At 39.8% G+C, this 15884-nt stretch overlaps 1 protein-coding gene across 2 annotated transcripts in view; it reads left to right on the plus strand.

The window, feature by feature from the left end:
- Positions 1-1122: 1122 nt before the first annotated feature.
- axin1 (axin 1) overlaps positions 1123-15884 on the plus strand; it is a 34612-nt gene continuing 19850 nt past the window's right edge. Inside the window, exons 1-3 of one of the 2 annotated variants that reach the window (XM_046033603.1) lie at positions 1123-1258; positions 5036-5218; positions 11053-12021. In XM_046033603.1, coding sequence (XP_045889559.1) covers positions 11129-12021 — 893 coding nt within the window. In that variant the 5' untranslated portion in view covers positions 1123-1258; positions 5036-5218; positions 11053-11128. Of the gene's footprint in view, positions 1259-5035; positions 5219-8473; positions 8653-11052; positions 12022-15884 lie in introns of those variants that run through there. The other variant, XM_046033596.1, reaches the window with a different exon arrangement.

A 15884-nucleotide genomic window follows, 5' to 3' on the forward strand; every position in this document is an offset into this window, starting at 1 on the left:
TCTAGAGGTAGAGCACTTCGTCCACTAATAAGATCAGAGGTTCGATCCCTGGCTCCTCCAGTCTGCGTGAGCATGATACTGAGTGAAGAGGGTGAATGTGACATGTATTGTAATGTGCTTTGAGTGGCCGGAATTGCTATGCAAGTACAGGCCATTTACAAGAATTTTAGTGTTCGAGCAAGCTGCTACATTGTCTTGGACCGCCCTGAGGCCTAACACATCCTCTTAAACTTAGTGATGGGAACATTATTTATTTAAAAAGACTGGGATTCTGTTCTGTGGTGAAATGTTGCAACTATGCTACATAACTTGTTGTGGATAACTATCTAATTTTATTTATGCAGCACTGAGCTTAAACGTTGTATAACATATCAGAGATCCTTAGTTTTCTCAAGTCATTCAAGTTACACATTTTGAAGAGCTCGTGCCTTTGGCGTCTTGCTTTTATCTTGTGATGTCTTATGACCGCACTCCTGCTAGTCTTTTGCAAATTTTGTTAAAATGCACATTTTATTACTTCAACTACATGTTTATACAGGCCGCTGACAAGTTAAAATCTGGAAATAAAATGTGTTTAAATACATCACAATCCAGACAAATGCAAGTGGCAGCCAACACCGTGGGTCTTTGCCCGTGCAGCATGAAGAGAGAATTGGTCATTGTGAGAAGGGTATGCTGGATCTGACCCTGGCTACAACCAGACATGCAAGTGTGAAATTCAGTTGAAAGGTAAGCAGCTGATGAAGCTACATAACAAAGGCAATATCATCACTCCCCCTTTCTCCAAAATTTCTTTTCATTCATCTTTTTCATCCTTTCTTTGCATTCATAAGTAAGTTTTAATAAAATATCACTTTGTTATGCCATTCATTGAAAAGCCCTTGGCGCTGAAATGTGTAATGTCTAAGAAAACTATTTGATTTGGCACAACACTGCTTCATTTATGCTTCTCTTTTTTTCTTATGCTTAATGTGTATGGAGCAATTAGGTGCACATCACTCATGCCTGTTGGGTCTGTTACCATAGCTACAATACGATTGTGCAGACAATCATCCGGTCCTTGTTTCCTCCAATAGGGTCGCACGGCTGAAGCTGCAATACAAAGTAAAGATGCTCATCTTTCAGCAACACACTAGTAAGAATCAGAAACAGGTTTATGAGTACGAGAAAGTATTGCAGAGTGGCAGGCAGGGGACTGCGCCCAGTCATGGCGGACCACAGAAACAAGATCCGACGAGCCACACAGCAGGAGAGGAAGGTGAGAGCATCTACCATTTTGAAATTCAACTCCTCTTATTGTTCATTGAAAGAGTTTGGCGGAACAAAACAGTGACAGTAAACAAGATACGCCTTTGCATTCAAGCTTTGAATACAAAAAAAGGGACCAGGAGGAAGAAAAAGGAAGTGTCACTTTAAATGAAATGCATTAGTTGGATGAAAGCAGACAGACAGCCTGCTTATACTTATAAATGTAGTTAGAGGCGGTTTAGGTCAGATTTAGGTTCACTTGGTGAGATCAGAGGATTCCAGCTGAGCTTTGCTTAAAAGGAAGATGGTCTTTTAACATTACATATGATGGAGCAGCTGTCAGAACAGTTATTTATTTTGGTGTAAATGATCAGAATCTATCGTTGATTTGCAAGTAATTACACAAATGTGGCCTCAATAAAATAGAGCTCCAAATCCCATCAATCAGAACATCTGAGGAAAAGATGAGTTCAGGGACAATCATGGAGGAGCTTTGAGGCCAGGCTTGTTGAAATCAAAGGCCCAAAGAGCTGAAATATTTTTTTGCAGGCTATCTGTATCATTCTGAGGAAAATAAATGTGGTCAGTTAATCTGCCGCTTGGAAAAGGACAACAGCCAATGCAGCATGTTCAAGCTGCCCCCCTACTGGGCGGCCCATGAGCCTGTCGATATGGTGGTTTGATGTGGATGGAAAATAAGAACCCCCCACAACAAACAGAGAGGGCTGGAACAGAGAAAGAGAGGGTAGAAAGGGAAGAACCATCGACAGATGGACTCTGTTGTGATTAAAGATGGCGGCAGTCTTCACTGCAGACTACGAAGGACTATACTCGATCCATAGAAAAGCGGTGGGAGTAGTCTGCGATTCAACACAACAAAACCGAGAACCACGCAGTAAGGTAAACCAGCAGGTATGATGTCTGCTTTTGAATCTCGGAGGATGAAAACTGCGGTTTACATTAACTATCCATTGTATTGTTTATCGTTCTGTTATGTCTGTTATCGTTTTTCATGTCATTACCATACTGGTTTTGTTGTGTCCTCCCTCTCATCACAACCGAAGCACATCATTTGATTTGACCAGTCAATGTGCATCCCATGACCAGACTACTGCGTACCCCGTTAGACTGAAGCTTAAATTAGTTGACATTTTTTTAAGCCAGCAGATGTCTGACAATGTACCTTCGCCGTTGGGTACATGGTTACAGATGTATGTCTTTGGTATTATATCACCATAGGAAATATGGGCCTTTTTAATAAGATTTTTTCCTTTCTTGCGGGAATATGGTGCTCTGTGAGCTAGAATATCCATCAAAATAAACTCAAGTCTGCAAATTGCTCAATCCTCTGTGCCTAATCCAGTCCAAGGCTTGTTAGTCATGATATATTCAGCCAGGACAAAGGACATCAGCAGGACTCCAGAATACATTTTCTGATAGTCTTTTGATATTACTCTTTGGAATATTTTCAGAACTTAAATTAATATGCCTGATGAACTTTTTTAAAAACCCTTAAAAAATGTTGTTAATATCAATGGTTTCGATTGTCTCAATTTAGTCCATAAGCCTTATGTATGTTATATTTTTAGTTTTGAGGGCTGTGAAAGATGTCTTGTTTGTTGTTTATTATGTTCTTCCTAACTTTTAGTGAATTGTTTGAATAAAAAAAATAGAAATTTTCTATTCTGTGCTTTGAGAATGGAAGCTTTCATCTAAACATCTTAATGGACTTTTGTCATCAGAGAGTCTTCAACAGAGATAAGCCTATTTCAGCCAAGACCTGGAGTCTAAATCCATACTGACAGGTGGAACAAAAGACAACTGAATGGACTGAATTGGGAAACATGTTGTCTTCTGGTAACACTTAACTGCAGCCGGATGTTTAAGAATTAGAAAGTATTTTAAAACATCAGTTAAATTCCTAATAAGAAACAGTGAAAAAATTCACATATTCAAATTCATCATGATTATAAGAATTCTTTTGACAAGCTACAAACTATTGAATTTGCATTTTTCTGTAATCAGAAAGAAATATCACAGATCAGTGAACACATTAAAATGACAAATAACTCTCAACTTAACTTAAGTTTATTTTATTTATTTTTTACAAATACATGTGTTTAAGAATTCTGACACAAAATACTACTTTTACATAAGTTTATCTGATTTCATAAATAACCAGATCTGGTTCAGAGAGTCACAGAGCTGAACAGAGAAATGTCTTCTTTTGTTCCGCTGCCTGCTGAGCAGCTCCACTGGGCCAGTTGCTTAAGGGCTTCTTGTTTGTAGTTGCTGAGGTTGGGAAGAGGATTTCTCATTTACCCTCCAAACCCGGCTGTTTTTAGCTGTTCAGTTTACCCACCTTCTTGTCACACGACTTCTAGCTTATGGCGTTACTGAAACCTTTGTGTAGGTATTTTTTTAAATAGGATGCCAGTAGTAGTCAAAATGCATTATCACTTGATATTGTGATGCAGGGGGGGGGAAAGTAAATTTTTTAATCTATTATGTTTTTCTTTAGTTTTCTTGGTGCAGATAAAGCTTTATAGAAAAATTAGAAATGACCACAAATAACTTAATTTGATTATTAACTGTTCTTGTAAATCAATTATGTGTACTTACAACTGTCTCTTTACTGAAAAGGCTATTTATGGTAATCCTGGTAGATCAGTGATGTAAAATGCATGCCATGTACAAGATCCACAATGTCCTTGTTTTGACATGGCCAGGGACCTGTATGCACAGAATTCCATTTGTACGTTAATGATCAAAAAAGCCCAAATGCCCTAAAAGTTATCAGTAGATGTCAGTCCAATTTTGAAACCAAAAAGTAGAAGTGGGTGTAGACTCATGGGTAGTGCTGCATCCATGGAGTTCAGTAGATGCCCTGTAGGTAAGAGTTAAAAGATTACATGTGAGTGGGTATAGAGTGCCGCACTGTCTAATGTGTAAATACATATTTTTCTGCTGCTGTCATTAGTGGTGCATCCTTCAACCTCTGAGTGTGAGAAGTCTATCAACATCAGACACTGCTTTTGACTGGTCCCAGCTTTGATTGATAACGGGTGACTGATATGTAGTCACATTGGGCCTCTTGAGCCGCACCAGTCTTCAGGCTGTGTTTATAGTTTGTGTGCTTTTTCATGGCCGTCCTCTTTTGATTAACTTATAAACTGTAGCTGCTGGTGGTAAGAGACTGGTCTAAAAATCCTATGTGGCTGCATCTTCATGAGCGCTGCACCAGCTGTCTACAGCACTCCATTCATGTGTTCCTTTCTCTTGTTTCTCTTCATCAGTACTACCCTGCATTTGATCATGCCAGGTCCTGACCCCCATTTTGATGGTTAAAACAGAACTGCTGACAATTCAGCGTTGATCTAGCTAGTAGAATAGCTGGAATGGGATGGAGAGGGTCATGTGTAAACCCTAACTAGAATGTGATTTGTCTTCTGACTCTTTGTAATTTGTAAAACTGAAGCCAGATTTGGTGGTTAAGAAAATGATCCTGAGTGTTGTTCCGGGTTTAATTCTGTATAGATATGTAAGTGAATATGTATGTGTGTGTTTTTTTTTAACAGCAACAGGGTTGCATGACAATGCAAGCCCCTGTTGGGAAAACTGTTACAGTAGAGGGCACCAAGCTGCTTTATCAGTTTATGGCTTAAAAAGGTTTTGGAGCTTGACCTGTGTTTATTGAAGAGTATAGATTAAATGATCAATGTTGGTATGTGACTGTTTAATTATGCCGTGCATAAAGCAGACTTAACAAAAAATTCTTCTCCTTCAGGAACAAATGGATGGCAAAGACAAACTATTATGGCGACATTCTGCTTTGGCCAGGCCTTGTCCTATCAAGGTGATGAGAGGGATGTTGCCATTACCGAGACCCGATGTGTTTAACCGTACAATGGAATCCTCCGTAAATGTGTGTACTGCTGGAGGATGTGTGAGGAAGACAATCAAACTCAAGGTAAAACATTGTTTTGCATGTAATTCAGTGTTTTCTCCATCACCTTCAGATGAACCATTTACAGAATGTAAACACAAAAAGCTGTACATGTACACACACAGAGGCACAGACAGAACACTTTTGTCCTTTTCTCTAGAATAACTAAAAAAACCACTAAACCAAAAGTATTTGGTTCATCTTTAGCTTTAAAAGACTCCCTCTTCACCCGTTGCAGCAGGGTGACTGGTCTGTTGATGGTGACACAGTGAAACTCAGTTTGACTATCAAAATGAATGTTCAGTGAAAGGACTCTCCTGCTCATATTATAAATAATGTACATTAAATTCTGAGTACCAAGTAAAGCGCCTGATGTGTTGGAACTGGTGAAATGTTGTTTACCTAAAGACAATTTTCACATTGTAGCAACAAAAAAATAAACGTGCAGACCTGCACTTTATTTATTTTTTGAGTTGATCTGCAGACTGCCAGCCATGTTGATAGCAGAGAGAAAGGGTCAAATCCTCAGTGTAGTGTGTGATTATAATGGTCCAGAAATCAGCTGGGGAGTGTCAACAAATCAGTGGCTGGATGTCATGTATGTTTTAGAGGGTCATCACACCTTCATGCTGAGGTTCTGAAATGATTCTGAAATTTTCTAGATTGTCTAGTGGAAGAAATCTTGACCTTTGACATTCATGTTGTGAGAACATTGAAATAGATGGAAAAGATCATAGAGTAGATGGTCGGAGAAAACGCCATAAAGAAAAACTGAGCATTTGAGTATCAGGATGCTTAAATTGTTGCTGCCCAAAATCAATTTTTTGCCTTGAGGAAACTGAACTGTGCTGGGTCTTTTTCATGTTTTATCTTGCTGGCATAAATATTGTATGCAGTGTGTACACTGCACACTTTGATGTTTCTAGGTTTGAGCAGGTAATTCAGGTGATATGATGAGACAGAGTGTGAAATATATGTTCCTGCTCTTTCTCATGCAACCAAATGGTTTGATGTAATTACACAACCAAATGCGTTAATGTTTTTGTGGTCTTCCATCTCAGTCAAACCGTGTAACTGCTCAATGATTGCCTGGCATGAAAGCATAGAAACTGACAACAGCCTTTATTGCTGTATTTCGTCTGTCCTTTAGTCTTTGCAATGTGAAGTCATGAACGAATGACGCGATCAAGTGTGTCTAACAGTGCTGCTAAAATGTAGCACAATGTTCTGTTGAGTTGAAACATGGTCACATTGAATGTCTTGTTTCAAGTATCAGGAGCTGTTACAACTGGCAAATTGTTGCAGTTCGCCTTCTTTCTGACATGTTCTCAGCTCGACCAGTCAAAATAAAGATTAAAATTTTGTCTAATGGTGCAAAGTGGCATGCTAATGGCTGTTTGTAACTCTGCAGTGTTTATAAAGACGAGGTATGTCACAGATGTACTGGTTTTATTCATTCCAAGGCTGTTGCAAAATGTTGGCAACATCAGGAGCTGGGAAACATTTCATTCAAACAGAGGAATGTTGCATTTGCAGCCATTATTGTTACATTGAATTGAAGTGTTTGTCTTTGAGTGGCCATGTCACCGGTAAATATACGCAGAAATTAGACCAGTGAAAAGTTACTGCAATGTGTATATTGGAAACCAGACATGAAATGGACTGTTAGCATATTGTTAGAAGCCTGGAAATGTTGGACATCTTGTGATAAAGATAGTCAAATTTATAGCCAGTTGCCCATCACTTGTTGAAGTACAATAACATTACTCATAAACTCAAGTATCATGGGGTTTCCCTAAATTTGTAAACTTAGTAGTGAAACTTCCTGGTGGTAAAATTCATGACAAAGGTTGCCTGAATGCACCACTTAACAGGAAAGGGAAAAAAAATGATTGTCCAGATTTAACTGATTAAAGCACCTTCAGCCCTTGTAAACCATGTAAACTAATGAGTGGAGTAATCTGGTACAGTCTTTGGTTGCTGACTCCAAAGCACATTGTTGTCCAACCTGTTCTACAAACACTTTTCACTTTGAAACTGTATTGCATTTGCCACACTCAAATTGCAAATATGCACATTTAATTTCTCAATATGTTTTTTTTTTCTTCTGAAAAATTCCCCAAACATTTTCTATTAGTAACACTGTAAAGCTGTAACAGAGCGGACTTTTAAAGGGGCACTCAACTGATTGACACATGACAAGGAGTACTGCTCAGCCTGATCAGTTATACAATGTCTGCTCTGACTGTAGAAGGAGCTTTCTAAAGTCATGGTGATCTGATCATCTCAGTTTGGGCATGGAGACTACAGATGTATAATGGAAAGCCTGCATTATTGTGGAATGGTCAAGTGGGAAGCTTCCGGTCTGAGACGCGAAGCCAACATGGAACCTTACGCATACGTTCTATCAAACAGCCAGCAGGGGGCGACTCTTGTGGTTGCAAAAAGAAGTCCGGTTCCATTAGAAATAATGGTAAAATGACCCTACTTCTCATCTGAATAATTACCTCAGTAAACACTTTCCTAATGAGTTTATGGTCTCAAAAGCAGAGTATGCTTCAGGGCGGGATTATCTATGATTGACATGTCGTTACCATGGCCGGCCAAACTCGAGGCTTCAGAACGACAGTCCACAAACCAACGGGGGACTTCATGAAGACTATGTCCACTTCTTATATATAGTCTATGGCAATGGTTTTATCAAATGAAAGGCACCATCGAGTTGCATTATGGGAAATGTAGGATCCAGCAGTTTTGGAGCTGGACCCATGCTGCCTCTGCTGCATCAATGTAGTCCTCTAAGTCTACCAAGTTCATGAAATAGCTGGAGGATGCCTTTTATTGTTATGTGGGCTTCAGATCTGACATGATCAATAATCTAATTTGTTTAAGTTTAGCCTATATCAAGCATATGAACAGAAAACACACACAATGCCTGTACTTACTTACTTGTGATCCATATTCAATGCTTACAGTGGTATTGAAATCACTTTGTTGAATGTATTGATTTCTTCTCTTAATTTGGTTTGAATTAGGTTGATTAAAAAAACATCAGCCGATATGGCATACTTTTTCAAATTTTCAATTGTAATATAGAGACATATTTCAGTGGGTTGTAAGCCAAAAGCCAAGAAAGGGAATACTACAACCTCAATTAGAAGATGTTTATTTTAATTATGGAGAGAGAGGGAGACAAAAAAATCAGTGTACCACATGTACCAAAACTAAACACTAGTAATTTGTGTTGTGAACGGGCGAGGCGCTGTGTATCATCTGCGGTGTAGCTTCAGCTCCGCACAGACAGTGTGAGAGACAGCCATGGAGAGGTGGAGAGCGGACTGTTTTCTTTGTTATTTTTAAAGTCCTGCAATTCGCAACTATGACACTGTTCGCCGTGACCTGTGCAGGTCCAAATGCCCGATGCACTCGAAAGCAGCAGGGAGATTTCCACTGGCTAAGTATATGTCACTTTTTTTTCTCTCCCAGATCAGGGATTGGGATTGCGGTAGTCGCGAGATATATGTGCCATCGCTTTGCTGGTTGTAAATCTGTTCGGGAATTGGTGTGGGATTCCCTCTGTGTCCTTTGACGGTAGGGGAAATGTTTGCGGTCGTCATGTTGTTCGTTTAGTTTAGCAGCTGTTAGCAGAGACAGGGCAGATATTAATAGGTGAATAGTCTGACAAAGTTGTGCACTTGTCGGTCGGCTCGGCTGCTGAAAGGCCTGGCTCCGTGTGTGTGTGTGTGTGTGTGCGTGTGTGTGTGTACGGAGTTTGTTTCTAGCTCCCCTCCCCCATTCGGGGCTGCTGTTCTGCTCATTCTGGAGAGGCCAAGACATGAATGTGATGGGAGGCTCACTTCAGAGGAACAAACGAATACCGTTTCAGGAAGAGAGGACATTTCCCGAGCTCTGCTTAGACTGGCTGAAATCACGGCTAAACCTTCCTTAATATTCCTGCTTCATACCTGTGACCGCGGAACCGTTAAATTTAATATCAACGCGCTAACCGAACATCCCCCGTGCCGATGCATCAATACATACAGTTAGCGAGATGAGTGCTAGTTTGAACAGGAGATTCACCACTGATAAAGTAGCTATGAAATGTGCTTGCACTAGAACTGCCCGCATTCTCTGGTTATCATTGTCAGTCCAGCACACCTGCCCCTATGCACGGTGCACGTGCTGCTCACACTTTGTGCAGAGAAAGGGCACTGTTGCCAAATTTGTCTTTAGCCTACTGTCTTTGTTGAATCAGGAAAATGATTTGGAGCAGCATTGGACAAGACAAGAGAGTGGGTGTGCCCTAAAGGGAATGCGATGGCAATCATTAAAAGATATTTCTTTTGAAATCTCTCTCTCTCACACTCACACACACACACACACACACACACACACACACACACACACACAAAGTAAACCCAGCCCTTTTGAAAATTGCAAATGTTTTTTTCCAAGATTTATTTTAACCTTTTGCTACCAAGTACTTTTGTGTTAAAATCTTTTAATCAACCATTTACTCCATGTTGGAGTTGTTTGTCTTGCAGCAGAAATATTGGCTGCTGCATGGAAAATTTGTGCTTTTTTCCAAGCTGTCGTTACATTAGGAAATCAGAACTAAAAGGGTTTACTGGCACTGTATGTGGGAAGCTTAACCATAAGCTGTACCTACCATCAATAGAGGTGGCGATATAGGCTCTGCTGTGTCTTTGCTCAGCAAGAAAGCTCAGGGACAATACACGAGGACCAGGATGTGTCCTTGAACAAGACATTCAATCCCTATAATCATTAGGCATGCTATTCTGCAGCTGCTGATATTAGCTAATAGTAGAGAGACTACTGCTGCTTCATAATTGAGTCCGTACTGTAAACCTCACATGAATTTATCATTGTGATGATAACACTAATACTAATTTGGAAGAAACTGGAGTAGCAGTGTAAAGTAATGATATGCCTGTGCATGTAAAGCAGTGAATATTACTGCAAACCACACACCACACCACATTCATACTACTGCCTAGCAGAAAGCTGCGTCCAAGGCCAGACAGCACTAAAGCCACAACTCTTGGCCTGGATTACCACAACACTGCCACATAACTCTGAAGGTTACTCGGTATGGCGCAATCATAGACTTTCAATCCATATTATAAGCCTAATAACACTTTTCAATTTCTGCTTAGGTTTACAGATGTTATGCAGAATGTGCAGTCACAGATCAAGTGCATTAAATTATTGAAAATATTCTTGGATCATCGCTTTTTGAGTTGATTTCATCACCAATTTCCACAGTTATTCCATTGAAGCGATTCCAATGTAAATCGCTGTACTTTAGTTGACTTAGAATGTAATAATAAGTTCTTTTATATTGGAGCGTAAACCGCTGAGGTCACCCGCCTACCATACAAACCATGCTGGATTTAATGGTAAACCAGAAGCTACTTTCTGGTTTTAAAGATTTATAGGAGGTTGTTTCATTTTCAAATCCTCTGGATTTCTGCAGAATTTGCATTAATTTGAATGTTCAGCTGGAAACTGGCCAAATGATGAGTTTTTCATGAAAATCTGATAAAAATGCAAACTGTGCAAAATTGTAGAATTTCCCCAAGAGGTACTGGATCTCTTCTATACGGGCATATGGCAATTATGGCACATAATCGATCGATCTTTATTGTCAGCACTACATCTGTTGGCAATTCACTTTTACTTTGTATCTATAAACTGCTGCATAGACCTTTTTTGCAAATAAACTGGGAATGAATATTAGAATATCTTCTCCTAGTAGAGCCCTGTCAAGGCTAGCACTATTCTACCTTTCAGTGATGTGATAAGCTGCGTCTCATTATACATTTTCCTCCTTGCAGGAGTTTTTTTGCAGCGGCATAAGTAGAGGCCTGGATCTAATAGTTGCGCAGTTCGGGCTCTACAGGGACGTTGTGTATGGATGCTGGGACTATGAGCATAAGCGACAAAAGGGCCTACTTAGCAGACCTGGGAGGCAGCTTCACTGAGGATGCTCCCAGACCTCCAGTACCAGGGGAAGAAGGCGAGCTGGTGTGCAGTGATGGACACCAATACAGCAACCTCGGTTTCTCAAAGAATGAGAGCCTCAAATGTGAGGCGTCTGTGGCTACACCCAGGCGACCTGACTTGGACCTGGGTTATGAACCGGAGGGAAGTGCTTCCCCAACACCACCCTACGTAAAGTGGGCAGAATCTCTTCACTCCCTCCTGGATGATCAAGATGGCATCCATCTGTTTAGGACGTTCCTCAAGCAGGAGGAGTGTGCAGATATGTTGGACTTCTGGTTTGCATGCAGTGGCTTCCGCAAACTTGAAGCTAACGAGGGTAACGAGGAGAAGAAGGTAAAACTGGCAAAAGCCATCTATAAAAAATACATCTTGGACAACAATGGGATTGTTTCCAGACAGATCAAACCAGCTACCAAGTCCTTCATCAAAGACTGTGTCATGAAGCTTCACATTGATCCCGCAATGTTCGACCAGGCTCAGACTGAGATACAGACTATGATGGAGGAAAACACCTATCCTTTATTTCTTAAGTCTGACATATATTTGGAATTTACACGGACAGGGGGAGAGAGCCCTAAGCTATACAGTAATCAGAGCTGTGTCTCTGGGAGTGGAAAGGGGCTGTCTGGTTATTTACCGACTTTAAATGAAGATGAGGAATGGAGATGTGACCACGAGCCAGAGGAGCAGCCTGAGTGTGACCCCACACCGAGCAAACGGCTTACTCAGAAGCTGCTAATGGAGACGGCCCCACAGCGTGTTGCCAGCAGCGTGAGATTCCAGGACAGTCACGAGTACAGGTAAATCCTCCCAGCAATCTAGAAAGCTTCACTTCAGCTGTAGCTACACAGCTTTTCTCTGCAAACTGCTGAATTATAAATAAATCCAGAAACCCACAATACTAGAAACGCTGTGTGAAGTTTGAAATGAAAACAGAGTCTCAGTGTAGCACAAGAGACAGCTGAGATGAGAGGAAGGTCGTGCATTTCCACCTATGGGGGTCTGTTAATGTCAGAGGCTGCAGAAGTTAACTTTTTGTTAACTCAGGCTGACGTAGTGTTCTTTGTTTTTCTTGTGCAGGTACTGTGGGAATCATGTTTTCCCATTTTGTAGTGAAAGGGTTCAACGTGATTTTGTTTAAGTAGGAGCCTTCTGGAATATCTAATCTGAAAACTGTAATCTTTGCCTTACGCTTCCTCCTAATATTAAGTCTGCATTCCTAGGTTCAGTCGAACAAATAGCTCAACCTATCAATACAAGATAGTCTAGAAAGTTTGCTGCAGTGCAGGGGGTGTTGGCCAGCTATGTGTGTGTGCAACAGCAGCATTAATATGATTGCCTTTCAGCAATCTTGTCATCTTTGAGATCACCACTAGTTTGAATTCTTTCTTTTAGTTATCTTCTGTCATGAATTTTGTATTGAATTTGTGATGTTCGACAACACTTTGATACTGACTAATCAGTCAATCTCTGTTCATCAGGGAGAGGGTGTAGGGCAACACAGTTATGATTTTATGTCATGTTTTGTATTTACACAAATAATAATCCTGTAATTGAATAATACTGACTGCATTTGAATAATCAAAAAACATCTAGACAGACAATAGGAATAAACTGAGAAGTGAAAGTGGAAAGCAGGACCTCTTTAACATGTCACAGTAGGAAAAGCACATGTGTAAATAATAAAATGAATGATGGTTGAATTACCGGTAGCTCTGCCTGGTTCAAGTCCTGATAAGATGCATGGAGGTTCACTGTCACACCTTCATGACACGGAACCTTGTTAACAACTGTATGAGTGAGGCAGGTTGTTGCTTTAGTTTGAGCTGACTGATTGCTGTAAAGTTTGCCTTGATGTTATGTCAGCTCCAGCTATATTATTGTGTACAGTATCTATAGCCTGGGTCTTGTAAATAAGATCCACAATAAGACTAAGATTGTATGAGGGAAAGCAGTACTTGTACCTTATGTATTGCTGATACTGTACTGGATAGCTGTTTGGACTCTTCTGGGCATTTGAGTTGTATTTTATGCTTTGAATGCTGTAAAGTTTGCCTTGATGTTATGTCAGCTCCAGCTATATTATTGTGTACAGTATCTATAGCCTGGGTCTTGTAAATAAGATCCACAATAAGACTAAGATTGTATGAGGGAAAGCAGTACTGAACGTAAACACACAACTCCGGTTGATTTGTTCAGTGGCTATTTCAATAAGATATAGTCAAACAAGATGGATGTGTCCTCAACACACACGGGAGATGAGATAAATTACATTGTGCAATTCTACTATGAGCAGAAAGTAAGAAATAAAATATGGAGATGTTTGGGAGATGCAGGCTATGGTCTGCTCTGCTGTGAATATTACAGCAGTCTCAAGACTACAAGATTACACCGTGTAAAATGCTTATACGATAGGGGTGGGAATCTCTGGACACCATTCGATTATAATTCAGAGGGTTGTGATGCGATTTCTAAAAACAATTATCGATGCATCCTAATGCATAATTTTTTTCTATACAGGATCTCTGGATAATTACTAAACAATTAATTTGTGCATTAAAATCCAAAAGAAACACGTCCTTATTATCTTAAAATGACTAGTTTGCATCCCTAATTTACTTCATTAACCTCAGCTCCATGGTCCCTTGTTTCTTCAACAACCAGACTGCTCTGAAAACTGAAATGTAATTATCAGAATGTACAGTATGTGTACAGGACAGAGCTGTACACCACTTTAGTCTAAGCTTGTACCTGATGTTCTCAACCCTTGACAAGTAGGTGCTAGGGATGAAACGGTATGAAGATTTCATATCACGATTATAGTGACCAAATTATCACGTTTATTAGTGGTATTGTAAAAATGTGCCAAAAAATATTAAAATGTACTGATATACACACTGAAACCATTTCAACAAGTTTTATATTGAAAACTACAAATACAGTTGCCATTTTGTTTGCTTAAGAAAGGCAAGGCAAGTTTATTTGTATAGCACATTTCAACGACAAGGTAATTCAAAGTGCTTTACATAAAACATAAAAGCAACAGGGAAATATAAAAAAGTTTAAAAACAACATAGGGAAATTGAAAAAATACACATTAACAAAATAATAAAAGTTCCAGTGCAGTGTACAATCAGGGTTAAAAGAGTTAAATGGAAAATAAAAACAGGCTGAGGGGTTGACTGAGTTACAATTATTTTGAAAAGACAATAAACAGAGAAGTACACTTAATCTACTCTCTCTAGCTAGTCTGTACTCGGGTCCATAGCAATCTTTGGGTCCACTGAAACTCCAAAAACCCTCGGACACTACAGAGAAACCAGGAGATGGCTGCCCGCAGGCCAGTTTGATCCAGTTATACTCTGGACCCACCTGTGCGTTTACAGGTAGACAGCGGTTCCTGCAAATCACTCAGCCGCGAGATTTAAGACCACTTCCTTCACTCTGTTCAGTCTCACTCTCATTATCTTTCCACTCAATTACCTACTCATGTCTCACCGTGTAGATATTTAATTAAAAGCAATGGTAAAAAGCTAAAAACAAAGAAAACAGGACAGTAAAAGTTACAGTGCAGTGCAAGTTATCAATCTACTAGTTTAAGGCAGTGGTAAAAAGAAAAATCTTATTAGTCTTATTTTAAAGTTTTAAAGACATTTTCAGCAGACCTGCAGTTATCTGGGAGTTTGTTCCAGGTATACGGAGCATAATAACTGAACGCTGCTTCTCCTTGTTTAGATTTGACTCTGGGGGGGCAAACCTGCCCCAGACGACCTGAGAGGTCTGGATGGTTCATAACGAAGCAGAAGATCAGAAATGTATTTTGGCCCTAAACCATTTAGTGCTTTATAAACTAACAGCAGGATTTTGAAATCCAATACTTTGACATACAGGAAGCCAATGTAAAGACCTCAGAATTGGAGTGATGTGATCCACCTTTTTGGTCTTAGTGAGGACTCGAGCAGCAGCGTTCTGAATCAGCTGCAGCTGTCTGATGGATTTCTTAGGGAGCTACAGTGTTGCAGTAGTGGAGTCGACTGAAGATAAATGCATGGATAAGTTTTTCCAGGTCTTGCTGAGACATAAGTCCTTTAATCCGTGATATATTCTTCAGGTGATAGTATGCTGAGTCCATGACTAAACCAAGTAAAAAATAAATAAATAACAGCAAATACCTTTTGTAAACATGAAAATCAAAGTGTGCATTATCAAGATTTTATATTTTATAAATGCTCCGGTGTTTCCAGGAGAGCTCAGCTTGGCTGCAGTTCACAACCTTTCTGGCTGAGTGAAGGTGTTACTGCAGCTATGATGTTGTTTTAGGAACTTTAACGTTACTGTTCACATCACGTCGCTACGGCCCGATGACGTCATGAACGAATCGATAATTAAATTTGTTGGCAACAAATTTAATAATACATTTTTGTCAAGTACATTGATTAGTTGTTGCACCCCTAATATAGGTAAGACAATGACCCCGTGGACAATTACATGAAAACAAATAAGTCTTTAGAAGATAGTAACTGCAATGAGCCCAAAAACTGACACAAAAACATTTAAATACTCGATTTTTCAACATTTGTTAATCGAGTCAGAATCTTCCACTTCCGCATCACAATGCATCTAAGAATTGATTTTTTTCCTCCCACCCATATTAGACGATATA

This window comes from Micropterus dolomieu, linkage group LG02 (assembly GCF_021292245.1).
Source record: "Micropterus dolomieu isolate WLL.071019.BEF.003 ecotype Adirondacks linkage group LG02, ASM2129224v1, whole genome shotgun sequence".
NCBI classification, from domain to species: domain Eukaryota; kingdom Metazoa; phylum Chordata; class Actinopteri; order Centrarchiformes; family Centrarchidae; genus Micropterus; species Micropterus dolomieu.